This window comes from Poecilia reticulata, linkage group LG5 (genome assembly GCF_000633615.1).
Source record: "Poecilia reticulata strain Guanapo linkage group LG5, Guppy_female_1.0+MT, whole genome shotgun sequence".
NCBI classification, from domain to species: domain Eukaryota; kingdom Metazoa; phylum Chordata; class Actinopteri; order Cyprinodontiformes; family Poeciliidae; genus Poecilia; species Poecilia reticulata.
Genome location: NC_024335.1, coordinates 24,544,478 through 24,556,180, shown reverse-complemented (window position 1 = coordinate 24,556,180; position 11,703 = coordinate 24,544,478). Strand labels below are relative to the sequence as shown.

Genomic DNA, 11,703 nt, shown 5'->3' with positions numbered 1-11,703 from the left:
TAATTTTATATTTTTTATTAGATTAGGGAGAGAATTAGTGGCCCAAATCAAATTTCGCTTGGGCCCCATTCAATTTCGGACCGCCTTTGTTGTTTATAAGGAAAAACGTGGCAGTAATTTTGCAGTAACTTACTCTCTTTAGGCGCATTTGCGTCCCAGGCGGACCACAACTGGACGGTGAAGAAGGGAGCCCAGCAGATGATATACACCAACACAATGACCACGGTCATCTTCAGCGTCTTCACCCTGGCTTTGGACATCCCAGCCACTCCGCTGGCTCTTGCGGGCAGCGGCGCCCCGACGCTCACTCCCTGCCTGTGAGTCTTTCTGGACAGGTTGGTCTGAATGGCTCTGCAGATGCGCACCTGGCAAACCACAACCGTGGAAACCGGCAGGATGAAAATGACCAGAGTGGTCCAGGTGATGTAGGTCTGCAGGCCCCACGGCTGGATGAATTCCGCCCAGCAGTCAAACACGCCGGGTGCGACCTCCACTTGGGAGAAGATAAAAACCTGCGGCAAGCTGCCCACGAGAGAAATCCCCCACGCCACGCACACGGGAACGTTCAGTCTTGAGCGCGCCCGCTGAAACTTCACCATCGGGTTACAGATGGCTTGATATCTGTCCACCGTCATCACCACGATCATATAGGTGGAGGAAAACATGCCCAGGACCTGCAGGTACTTCACCAGGCGGCACATCACGTCGGGTCCCACGAACCGGTCCGTGATGTCCCACATGAGCTGCGGGCACACCTGGAAAAAGGCGACCACCAGGTCCGCCAGGCACAGGTGGAAGACGAAGACGCGCATCCTGGACATCTGTTTGCGCTGCCGCCAGAGGACCAGCAGCAGGGCGGTGTTGAGGATGGCAGCGGTCACGAAGATCGCACCGAGCAGCGCGATCTCCACCCGGGCCAGACTCTCGTCCCGCGGGACGTCGTGCGCATCCACAAAGTCGCTCTCATTTAGCGGACGCATTTTTTAAACGTCTGGAATAGGAGTAGCGTATATATATATACATATATAAAACCTCTTTAATTAAAAGAAAAATCCTGCATATAAAGTTTGCAAAACTCTCTTTTTTTTAATCCAACTTCAATTCTACACGTATCTTCTCCCCGCAAAGCCTTGATCAGACTTCAGCTTCTCCAGCTATAGTCATTTTTTTCCACCAGTATTTTGCAGGAGGTAGAACGGTGCAGAAGTTGAACTCTTGTTTTGGTCTCCTGAGCTGCGCCCCCTGTTTTTATACTGGAGATCAAACTGGGTGGAGCTCACAACCATTGCTGGAGGTTTGGTTATAGGTCAGCAGATGATAGATAAGATAAACAGGTTACAGGCTGATACATATGAAACCGTTTCCATGAAAACAAACTCAACATGTAGATTTGCTAAATGCCACAATGAGAGAGCAAATATGTCTGCTAAATGTATCAGTTCCAGGGCTTGTTTTGGATTTTTGATCAAATTGGGACAGTTCAACCCAATACTTCTTAAAGTTTTAAGTTCTTACACACAATCAGTAAGTCAAAAATGAGATATTGATGGGTAAAATGTTCAAACTAATCCGAGAGTTAACAAAATTTAAGATAAAGCATATAAAATTAATAAACTTATGTGATAACAATAGTATTTGTAAAGGATTATTAGACTTTGTCAGTTCAAAATTGGAATAAGGGGGGAAAAAATCAGAAAACTTAATATAATTCCTTAATAAAGAATTACCATACTTTTCCAAATGTGGAAAATGAGAGAAGCCAATTTCATACTTCTCCAGAGTTTTTGAGACTGAGTAGAAATCCTGTGAAAGCAGGATTTCTGAGTAACAGGAAATAAATTCCTGTTATTTTGCAAATCTCCAAAATAAACATATTCTATTCATCTTGGAGGATGGCAATTATATTAAATGTTTCAGAAAAATAAAATCAGGGAGAAATGTATGTCTCTAGTACTGTTTCACATTGGTGACTGCTGCTCAACAAAAACACACTTTCAACACATTTTAGAAAACAGTCATTTCTAAAGTTCAGCTGCATTGTAATTTATTTTTCCCCAAGTACTTCCTATAAGTATCACATACGACATTTTTGTCATTGGGAAACTCTTTAGCCATGAAACCTTCTTCACTTGGGACAGCTCCTGTGTGTTTTCAGCTCAACAAAAGCTGCCTCACTGAAAATATGAACAAAGCTCAATCCCAGCCTGTTTCCACCTCTAAAATAAACTTTATTGCCTAGAAATTTATCAACTTCTTTGAACTTATCTTTTCCTGTTGAGCTGGTTTGGAAGAGTGTGACTGGCTTTTGTGCTCTTGTGCAAAGGCCCCCCAGATCAGATGCATCAAGAGAGTTCCTCACCCCTAAAACTAACGAAAGGACAAAGCTAAGTGTACATCTCAGATTCAAACTTCTAACAGGCCACCACATTAATAAGGTCACCTTTCCTTTAATACCCCATTGTTTCATGAGAGACCTTGTGTCAGCAGCAATCCTACCACCAGTAAGCGCTTCAGGCAAATACGCCACTCCCAACAGCATTGTGGGACGTTTGGTAGTATCATCCACATAACATATTGATGGCGGTCCGTATATCAGCAGTCAAGGTCAGAGTCTCCATCTTCTATGTGAGCTTTGATCTTGGACATCTGGCCCTCGTATCTCTGTATCACCATGTCCTTTAGAGTCTGTTTGGATGGAAGAGTATATGTGGGATCCAGCAACGCCACAAACTCTTTGAAACCACAGTCATCAACAATGGAAAAAGGCTGCGAATCCTTCACTAGCATGTTCACCAGAGCCTCATCCAGCTCTCGCTTCCGGTCCCCTAAGACACAAAAAAGAAGACAAGCAGATATAAAAGAAAAGCCACGACAATGTGAAGCAGAAGCATATTGTAGTTTCAGTTTTTTTTTGTCAACGATGATAAAAGTACGAGAGATTTATGCTACCTTTATTCGCCTTCCCCTGGTTAACCACAGTTCCATGCTTGGCAGTGTAATGCCGAATCATGGAGGAAGTACTTCCGTGATATTTCAACTCAGCTGAACACACCAAACACTGGACCTGTATGTAAAAAGGCACTTTAAATCTCAAAAGTTATAACCTGATGGGTTCATACACTAAACCTTGGGCATCAATGCATGACACAATGACTCCACAAGACAAAAGTAGTAATAGAAAAATATCCAGTTCAAATTTCTCGTGATTTCTTGATGATTTGTGTCACAGCACAAACAGTTAGTGAGTGGACAGTCCCCAAATTAGGGGGACAGGGGAAACATTGACACATTACTCTAAGGCAGTGTTTCTTGGTTCCGGTCCTCAGGGACCACTGCCCTCCATGTTTTCGGTGTTGCCCTTCTGCTACACACGTGACTTGAATAAGTGGGTGATTAACAGGCTTCTGCAGCTCTTGATGGCATGCATAGGAGGTCATGCAATCATTTGGATTAGGTGGTCTGGAACAGAAACGCATTTAAAATATGCATGGCAGTGGTCCCTGAGGTCCGGAATTGACAAACACTGACCTAACGACAACTCGAGCACATTTGTGGCTAGTTTCCCCAACAACAACATTATAGCTGTTTCATAACGGCTGTAATGTTGGGGCAGATAGTGTGTCCAGCAGTAACAGTGTTTTTGGAGCTCCTCAGAGCTCACACACGTTATTTGCATTGGTAATTTTTTTATTGCAAAACGTCAAAGTTTATCCTTTTTCTGCTTACCTAATAACTAACAACTTATCTATTTGTCATGTTCCAGTAAAAAGCTAAAGCACAAATGGTAAGGACAAATAATCTTTTATTTATGGTACTCCATTTATGTATTAAAAGTTATTTGTCAGAAATGATTTCAAATAGGTTCTTTCAAAAGCAATCTAACGACTGGTAATGATTTATATTTCGCACTTTCAGTATTTCATGGGTTTTATGTCACTAAATATAATGATATATCCCCTTAACATAGACCTAATATAGACCAAAGGTATTGTACTACAGTGATAGTTACCACTGTGTATGTAGGTTCCTATGTTCAAAGGTGGGTACAGTACCCAAAAATTGCACTCATGTAAGAATAACACTACTTTAACATATCTTCACTCAAGTAAAAAGTAGCCATTCAAGAAATTACTCAAGCAAGAGTAAAAAAGTATTTGGTAATGAGGCTACTCAAGTACTGAGTAACATTAGTCACTTAATATTTAAAACTACATCATCAGACAGACCAAAATATAAAGTTATGCTGTTTTCTGTACTTTATAGACCAAAATGGAAACAATTCATATAAATGACATAATTACAAAATAAGAAAATAAGAAGAAACATTTTTCCAAATCAATTTCTTCAAACTTATAAAACTTCAACAAAATCTGCAGGTGTGTCTATATCCGGTAATTTTTTGGTTAAAACAATCTTGCTTTTCATTCAATGAAGTTGCTCGCAGTTAGTAGAGAATCCAGACATTTTACTCAAGTAAAAGTAAAAAGTACAGCATATTAAGAATACTCCTAAAAACATATTTTTCCCCCCCAAAACGTTACTGAAGTAAATGTTACTGAGTAAATGTAATTACCCAACTCTGCCTATGTTAACTACCTACCTTATCAGGCTTGACCAGTTTAAAATATTCCCACATATCAGAGCGACCTTTTTTCCTGCGTTGCCCCCCACTGTCACGCAAAGGCAAAGAATCCACAATGGAAGAAGGCTGCGAGTCTTTCACCAGCATCTTCACAAGACCCTTGTCCACATCTGGCTTCTGATCTACTTAGATAAATAAAGACATACACAAATAAAAAGATAATGAATAAAAGGAAAATGTAAAACAGGTCTGTGGTTCATTAACAACATTCACCCTACCTTGGTTTGTGTTCCCATGGTTAACCGTGGCTCCATGCAGGGTAGAGAAGTGCCTAATCATGGATGAAGTATTCCCATGATACTTCAACTCACCTAAACACAACGAGCACTGGACCTGTAGAGACACAATTTGTAAATCAAATTGCCGTACCCTAATGGTGATACTAACCTAATACATCAATAATAGGCTTGTAGCTCACAATACTGAAGTTAATTTCTTCTAACCACAATCAACACAGAGGTAAATTAGAAGAGTGCATGACTCAAAAATAAGGTAAACAAGACGCATATGAATTTCAAATGCTTTACCTGGGCGGCAATGCATAATACAACGGCTAAGTGGACGAAGTCTTAATTTATGCTGTTATTTATTCAGTGAGGAGGCAGAAATCTGAGAACAGGAGCTTTGAGAACCTATCAAACCAGCACTCTATGGAGGGATTTAAATGTGCTGAGCCCAGCCACTCTATAAGTCACCACAGTGACCAATAAAAAAGGCTTTGATTTTAATTTGCCAGCAATCAGATAGGCCTGGTAACTGCCGCAGCCGTTGTAACCAGCATAGTTACTGTGATGCACAAAGGCATACATCACCTGCAAACAACTGTCACTAGAGTACGTTTCACTTTCCTGCACATAAGAGAAGAATAGAGTAGAAATACCTTTTATTGTCCCACAGTGGGGAAATTCAATTGCAACAGCAGAATCAAGATATGTAGATTTGCGCAAAACATCCAAAAGTGTTGTGCGTATATTTACATAAATATGAAAGATATGACATCAACAATAACACATGTCACTGTACAAGATGACCACAAAAATATACTGTGTAGTTATCAGAAACAGAAATATTGTACTCACAATCCAAGAGGTGTGCTATTGAGTAAGGTGACTATTTTTTAAACATAACACATGTTGTTTATTTTGCATTAAAAAGAGAGACTGTTTAAAATACAGTATATCAGTGCAAAAAAGCAGATGTGTGATAACACACATCTGTACTGATGGAGTTCTCCAGTTCAGCAACAGCTGCTCCAGTGTGGTCCGGATGCAAAAAAATTATAATGATAATACGAGAAGAAGAAGAGTTATATGGCTCTTTATTGAAGTTTCATAAATATAGATTTCACAAAATCACATGTTCGGTTTTACATATTCTGCTTTTAGTGCAGAATAATCCAGTTAAAGTTTGAGAGGTCTAGTTGTAGTTTTGGAGCAGGAGCTGTTCCACTGTGGTCCAGATGCCTGAAAAGTGCTGAAATCACCCTTTACTGAAGTTTCACAAATCAGATACGTGGTTTTAGATATTCTGTAATCAGTGCAGAATGATTTAAACCAGGTTTGAAATGTCTTAAATATTGTTGTGTCTAACTAAAGCAGTTCAACGATGCTCAAGGTCGTGAAAAATTAGGTGGAATCGCCCTTTAGTAATTTTCTCAATGGGAAGCTGTTCCTTTTGCTATAATACTAATAAAAGAGCTAGGACAGCACACCTACCTTGTCAGGAGCGATCAATTTAAAGTGTGCCCACATGTCAGAACGGCCTCTCTTCCTGGATGACTCCATGTTCTCACTCAACAGCAAAAGTGCACTAAAAGATGCTTACAAAATATTAATCGTTTCCAGCTGAGATCAGGTGTCAGGGCCGCTGTTTGGGGTTTGAAACATTGTATCGAAGCTTCAGAAGCGGACAGCCATAGCATTGTTGTTTGGTTCTTTCTCTGCGCCACGCACAGCACGCACGAGAGGCACGTTTTGATGGCCGTGATGTCGTACATGGCTTTCTAACCAATCAGAACACTGTGTAGTACTGCGTCTCTTCCGGAAGAGGAAAAATAAACAGCATAGTGGAGCTAAAGGAGCTAGGTGCGGGTTTTCTTTGCACCTAGCAACTTAGTTGCGTTTTAAGTTTAACTAACAATCTAAACTGCAAAAAGAACAGTTGCCGTTTAACTGTTGGTTTTACTTCGGGAAAAAGGGACCTGTTCGCGTTAGCTCCTCCCTTGTTAGCCAATCAGCTAATCTTGCTGCACTTTGGAGTCGGTGGTCAGGACTAATGCCTCAGGAGGGAGAGGAATCTCTTCCCCCGGTTCGCTCTCTGAGCGGCGATATTCCCGTTAATGTTGTCTTCTGTAATCGCACCAGCCGTGTTGTCCGGCCGCTGTGGATAAATTACGAAGGCAAGCCAACGAGGTACGCTGACATGCAGCCATTCTCGGGACGGAGAATGACAACTTATGTCGGTGAGTGAGTGAACGAACTTCCACGGCTCACTGTTCACTGAAATCTACCACTTAATCGATTTATCAGTAAGATAAGCTGTTCTGAGATGGTGCATATTTCTTTTAGCAATAACAAAAGTGTGATTAGAAAGCTGTTTTTTTTCCTCAAAGTCTTGTTTCTCGATTTTAAGTGAAACACATTGTCTAAATCCACTTATTTTAAGTGCAACAACAGTATACAGCTGGACGAAGGCTGAATCTCATTTCACTTCATGTCTGGTATTGACTTAAATTTCTGTATAACCACATCTTATCCTTGCAGGGCTCAGATTATGTTAAATCTTTACAAATATAACCAGAGTAAACACGAAAACTATTTTCAAATTGCTTTCTTTAAGGCACAAAGCGATCCAGCTTAAACTGGATCTGTGTGGTAAAAGTAAAATGTCCCACCATGTAGATTTAAGAAATCACATCAGTATGTGTATGATAATATGAAGTTAACAAAATGATCTTGAAATGATGCAACATATCAAACGAAATGAAAAGGCTTCAAGACATTTAAAACCAGAGAAAAAGTATGCGAAGTCATCAAAAATAACAGGTAAACATGGAAATATTCATCAATGAATCTTCAATAAATGTTGCTTTTATTTATGTAAATGATAGTTGTCCCTTTATCTGTCTTAAAAGTCAAGTTTGTTACAAAAGAATAAATTTTCAATTTAAAAGCAGTGACAGAAAATATTGTCCTTTGAAACAGACATTTAGTTTACTTTTTCAAGGGGAAATTTAAAGTTAATTAAATGAATAACCTAAGTTAAATCTGGTTTGTGATGGATTATTGACTTTGTGTGAGCTAACTAAGCATGTGGCGATGCTTTAAAAAAAATTCTCTTTGAAAATTTTCTTTACAGGAAACCTTAATCATTCCTACAGAAGAACGTGGCTGAGATGGCCCGATTTGGCCTTAGCTTTAATTTGCTTTGCTGAACATGAGTTCCTGCTGGTCTTGGAGCAGCTGGCCTAGATGTTATCATCAGTGCCAGGAAATCTCTCTTTTTCGGAGGCTGTGATCATGTGAGCAGATCTGTAAACATGATACACACGAGTCAGTAGAAAGGTTTCAACACCCAGATCTCAGTTGTTGCAGAGGGAGGAAGCTACTGCTGCAGCCAGCTACGCAGATGTTTCAGACCTAAAGAGATTCATAAAATTCAGACAACTGGCAGAGGGGAAAATATCTTGTAGTGATGCTCCAGCTGGATGGTCAAAATTTTTTTTTTGTCATAAATGTTATTGTAAAGTAATGTGTTATTATGCTGTATTTGTTTTTTTAAGGGCACCCTTGGCTCTTCAGAGACGCAGTCTCAGATGAACCTTTAAAAGTCAACTGCAAAGAGCTGTATGTTCCTAAGCCGTCCGGTGCTGAGGTCGTTCATGTTAACATCACTTTAACGGGTAAGACTCTGAAAGATATTTAAGATATCTATATACTTTTAAACACATATTGTGGAATTTATAGAGAAATGAGTTTAGTAGTATTTTTCTTCCTGGGTCTTTAATGATACTTTTTATTAACTTATTTGTGCATAAAAAGTAAAATTAGATTTCTTTTCAACATCAACACTGTGGTCAGCCCGGTTTGTTTTAAACTTTATGGAAATTCTCCTTCAAGTTCCTAAAAGAAAGAACTTTTTAAAGAAAAACAAAAACATAAATAAATGGATAAAGTCCTAATATGTCAGCTTCGTAAAGGAGTAGAAACGATATGAAATACGGAACTCATACACCAAACGACCCAGTGACTGATATACAGATTTTATTTAGTTATTTAAACATTGTACCTTTTATATTTTCTTTGACTTTCTAAAAGCTTCTCAGTTGTTTAATTATCAATATTTCTTAACTAATAATTAATATGCACCAGTCAGGCTTTCCTGGTCAATGGCAATTTTTTCTTCTCTGTTATGTCTGATATTCTAATTTTGACCAGCTCATTACACAGGAGTAGGTGCTGTAGGTTATTTGATAAAAGTTTCTAATCAAACAAAAAATAATTACTAGGTTAGTATTTATGTACTAAAGTGTATATCCCTAGTATTTCTATTATTTCTAAAATGCTTAAAAGTACAACAAAGCGCATATTTTTAATTCATGCATCTATAGACTGTATATGGTGTTCATTCTTGACTGATTCTGTCTTATTGATCTATGCACCTGATAATACTGTATAAATAAATCTAGAGTAAAAGGCATTAATGTAATAAAAGCAACACTTTTCTTATCGTCTGTCTCTCACCAGTTGACAGTCTGAAGGATCGAGCTCTTTACGCTGTGCGACGTCTGGTGCGACCAGAGGACTACAGGAAGCTGGAAATCGCACGATGCCTTCATGAGGACCTGGAAAATCCACCCAACCATCAGAAAGATCTCCAGCGCATTAATCGGCGGGTAGAGCAGCATCTACTGGAGGCAGAAAGTCAGAAAACTGGATGAGTGTTTGTTACATCTGGGCTTCAGCAGAGCAGCGCTCTCTCAAAGACATTAAAGACTGAGTCATCGCAGTTGATTTGCTGTAAAAAAGTGAGACTCACTTTCACTTCCTGTCTTATTTGTGATATTTACCCAGCAGATTTAGCAAAAATATGTCCGTCAGGAAGTAACAATAAATTTAGCCTTCAATTAGAGGGCTTTGTTATGAATGTGAAAAGCTGTAATAGGACCATTGGTGGGGAGTAATTTCAAAACTTTACTTTTTTTTTGTACGGATAGCAAAGTATGAGCTTCGATAGAATATAAATGAATTTTAAAAAGCTATATGCAACTTTTGGGAATTTTTACCTTTCCTCTCAGATTAACAACACAATTTGACGATTTTGTTCAACCTTTTCTCGTTGCTAACTTATCAGAAAAAGCAAAGCTAAATTCATCAACTCTTTAATTAAACGCTGTAACATGAGCTTTTCTTTGCCTTCCCACCTAGCAGTCTGTTGCCTTGTTCTAAATTTACTTATAGCCACTTTACCTGAACTACTTTCACCGTTTTATTTTTTGAGAATTAATAAATTTAATATATATTTGTTCCTGCTTGAAATTAATTATAAAATGCAGTGCAACTGAACCCATTTTGCTCAGTTTTTAAATAACTAAGACAGTTCTGGTCAGAAGTAAAACTTCTCATTGGCATGAGTGTCATTAATTTGGGACCATTGATGCATGTATTTTTTTAAGCAACACAACTTTTTGATTGTGGAGTTTCTCAAGCTAAAATCTTACCATAAGTCCTAACTGTTAAAACACGTCTTAAAAGTTGCAGTGAAATAACATGCTGGCATTTTGAAGCTGTTGGTGTAGTCATTAGGAAATGTCTAACTTTGCAGAAAAAGACTGACCAAGGGGTTGTTTTTGAAATTTCTTACATCTCGGTGATAGTTTGTCACAGATTGCTAAAACTTTAGGATGATTCGGTCAAATTTAGGGAAATTCTCCTATATAGAAACTACTTTATAGTAAATAAATTGTGGGATTTTTAAATATAAAAATCCCACCGTAATTATGCAAGAAGCTTGTTGGTTTCCGGAAATATAAGAACTTTTCTCAACTCCCAATCATTAATATATACAGGTCCTTCTCAAAAAATTAGCATATTGTGATAAAGTTAATTATTTTCTATAATGTAATGATAAAAATGAAACTGTCAAGTTTAATTTTAAATTAAACTCAAAGTATTGAATGCATAACTGAACATAATTATTTGAAGGTTGACTTTTTTGGTATTAAAACACATTTCTTTTATTGGTCGGATGAAATATGCTAATTTTTTGAGACAGGGATTTGGGGGTTTTATGAGCTGTAGGCCAAAATCATCAGTATTAAATCAATTAAAGACCTGAAATATTTCAGTTGGTGTGCAATGAATCTAAAATATATGACAGTTTAATTTTTATCATTACATTATGGAAAATAATTAACTTTATCACAATATACTAATTTTTTTAGAATTAAAAAAATTGCCCAGTGACAAAATCCACAATCAATTCAAACTTGTTTCTTGCTTTTAAAAATCTTTGAAGTTATAAAAACTGTTCAAATGAATCACTAAAGCTCAAAACTAATATAAAATTTAGAGCCAAAATGAATATAAGTGAACCTCTGACGAGAGCTGCAAAAGGAGCTGCATGATCACAACACATATTGTATTAAGTTATATTTTTTGTGACCGTTTTAAAAGTAAAAACCAAGCTGATTTATGTTAGAGGATGTCCTGACTCGTACTCCTCGTTTTTACCACAAACTAGTTTTTATAAATGATTATTTGAAACTGGAGTTCAAATATTGTCCTTCAGTTTTACTTACTAAGATCAGGGAAACATTTTTCCAAAGGAGTGCTTTTCCCAATTATACAATTGTATGTAAAGGGGAAAAAAAAAAGCCACAAAGGTCATGCAATCCATCAGACTAACCTTCTAATTAATCCTAACACAAACATGTTTTACAAGATCCCAGTCTAACTGAGATCTTGTAAAACATGTTTGTGTTTTACAAGGTCCCAGTCGGTGAGGCTTGTTAGTTCCTGAAAGTAAAGCTGGCTCCAGTTTTCTCAGCAGAGGCACCACAG

At 38.0% G+C, this 11,703-nt stretch overlaps 3 protein-coding genes across 4 annotated transcripts in view; 1 reads left to right on the top strand and 2 right to left on the bottom strand.

The window, feature by feature from the left end:
• LOC103465256 (vasopressin V2 receptor-like) overlaps positions 1-1,935 on the bottom strand; it is a 4,784-nt gene extending 2,849 nt beyond the window's left edge. Inside the window, exon 1 of the mRNA XM_008409900.2 lies at positions 134-1,935. Within this exon, the coding sequence (XP_008408122.1) occupies positions 134-980 (847 nt within the window). The 5' untranslated portion in view covers positions 981-1,935. The remainder of the gene's footprint in view (positions 1-133) is intronic.
• A 92-nt stretch (positions 1,936-2,027) lies between these two features.
• LOC103465254 (uncharacterized) lies at positions 2,028-6,597 on the bottom strand. 2 transcript variants are annotated; one of them, XM_008409896.2, is made up of 5 exons: positions 6,358-6,597; positions 4,861-4,975; positions 4,601-4,767; positions 2,950-3,064; positions 2,028-2,825 (listed from the first exon to the last, which is right to left on the bottom strand). In XM_008409896.2, exons 1-5 carry the CDS (start codon positions 6,424-6,426, stop codon positions 2,593-2,595), a joined length of 699 nt encoding a protein of 232 aa, XP_008408118.1. In that variant the 5' UTR covers positions 6,427-6,597; the 3' UTR covers positions 2,028-2,592. The 2 variants fall into 2 exon arrangements, with proteins under 2 accessions (XP_008408118.1, XP_008408119.1); XM_008409897.2 differs by having other exon boundaries at positions 4,601-4,764; positions 6,358-6,592.
• Positions 6,598-6,684: 87 nt separating this feature from the next.
• vhl (von Hippel-Lindau tumor suppressor) lies at positions 6,685-10,168 on the top strand. The gene is made up of 3 exons (XM_008409898.2): positions 6,685-7,103; positions 8,424-8,543; positions 9,388-10,168. Exons 1-3 carry the CDS (start codon positions 6,917-6,919, stop codon positions 9,579-9,581), a joined length of 501 nt encoding a protein of 166 aa, XP_008408120.1. The 5' UTR covers positions 6,685-6,916; the 3' UTR covers positions 9,582-10,168.
• Positions 10,169-11,703: the final 1,535 nt, after the last annotated feature.

What these genes read in the sequence shown, in the direction of transcription:
- LOC103465254 (XM_008409896.2), bottom strand. Translation starts at nt 6,426, where the DNA reads ATGGAGTCATCCAGGAAGAGAGGCCGTTCTGACATGTGGGCACACTTT. An exon ending in AATTGATCGCTCCTGACAAG is followed by an intron (nt 4,976 to 6,357) that starts GTAGGTGTGCTG and finishes GTGTCTCTACAG; the next exon opens with GTCCAGTGCTCGTTGTGTTT. An exon ending in AACTGGTCAAGCCTGATAAG is followed by an intron (nt 3,065 to 4,600) that starts GTAGGTAGTTAA and finishes TTTTACATACAG; the next exon opens with GTCCAGTGTTTGGTGTGTTC.
- vhl (XM_008409898.2), top strand. Translation starts at nt 6,917, where the DNA reads ATGCCTCAGGAGGGAGAGGAATCTCTTCCCCCGGTTCGCTCTCTGAGC. An exon ending in GAGAATGACAACTTATGTCG is followed by an intron (nt 7,104 to 8,423) that starts GTGAGTGAGTGA and finishes TGTTTTTTTAAG; the next exon opens with GGCACCCTTGGCTCTTCAGA. An exon ending in TGTTAACATCACTTTAACGG is followed by an intron (nt 8,544 to 9,387) that starts GTAAGACTCTGA and finishes GTCTCTCACCAG; the next exon opens with TTGACAGTCTGAAGGATCGA.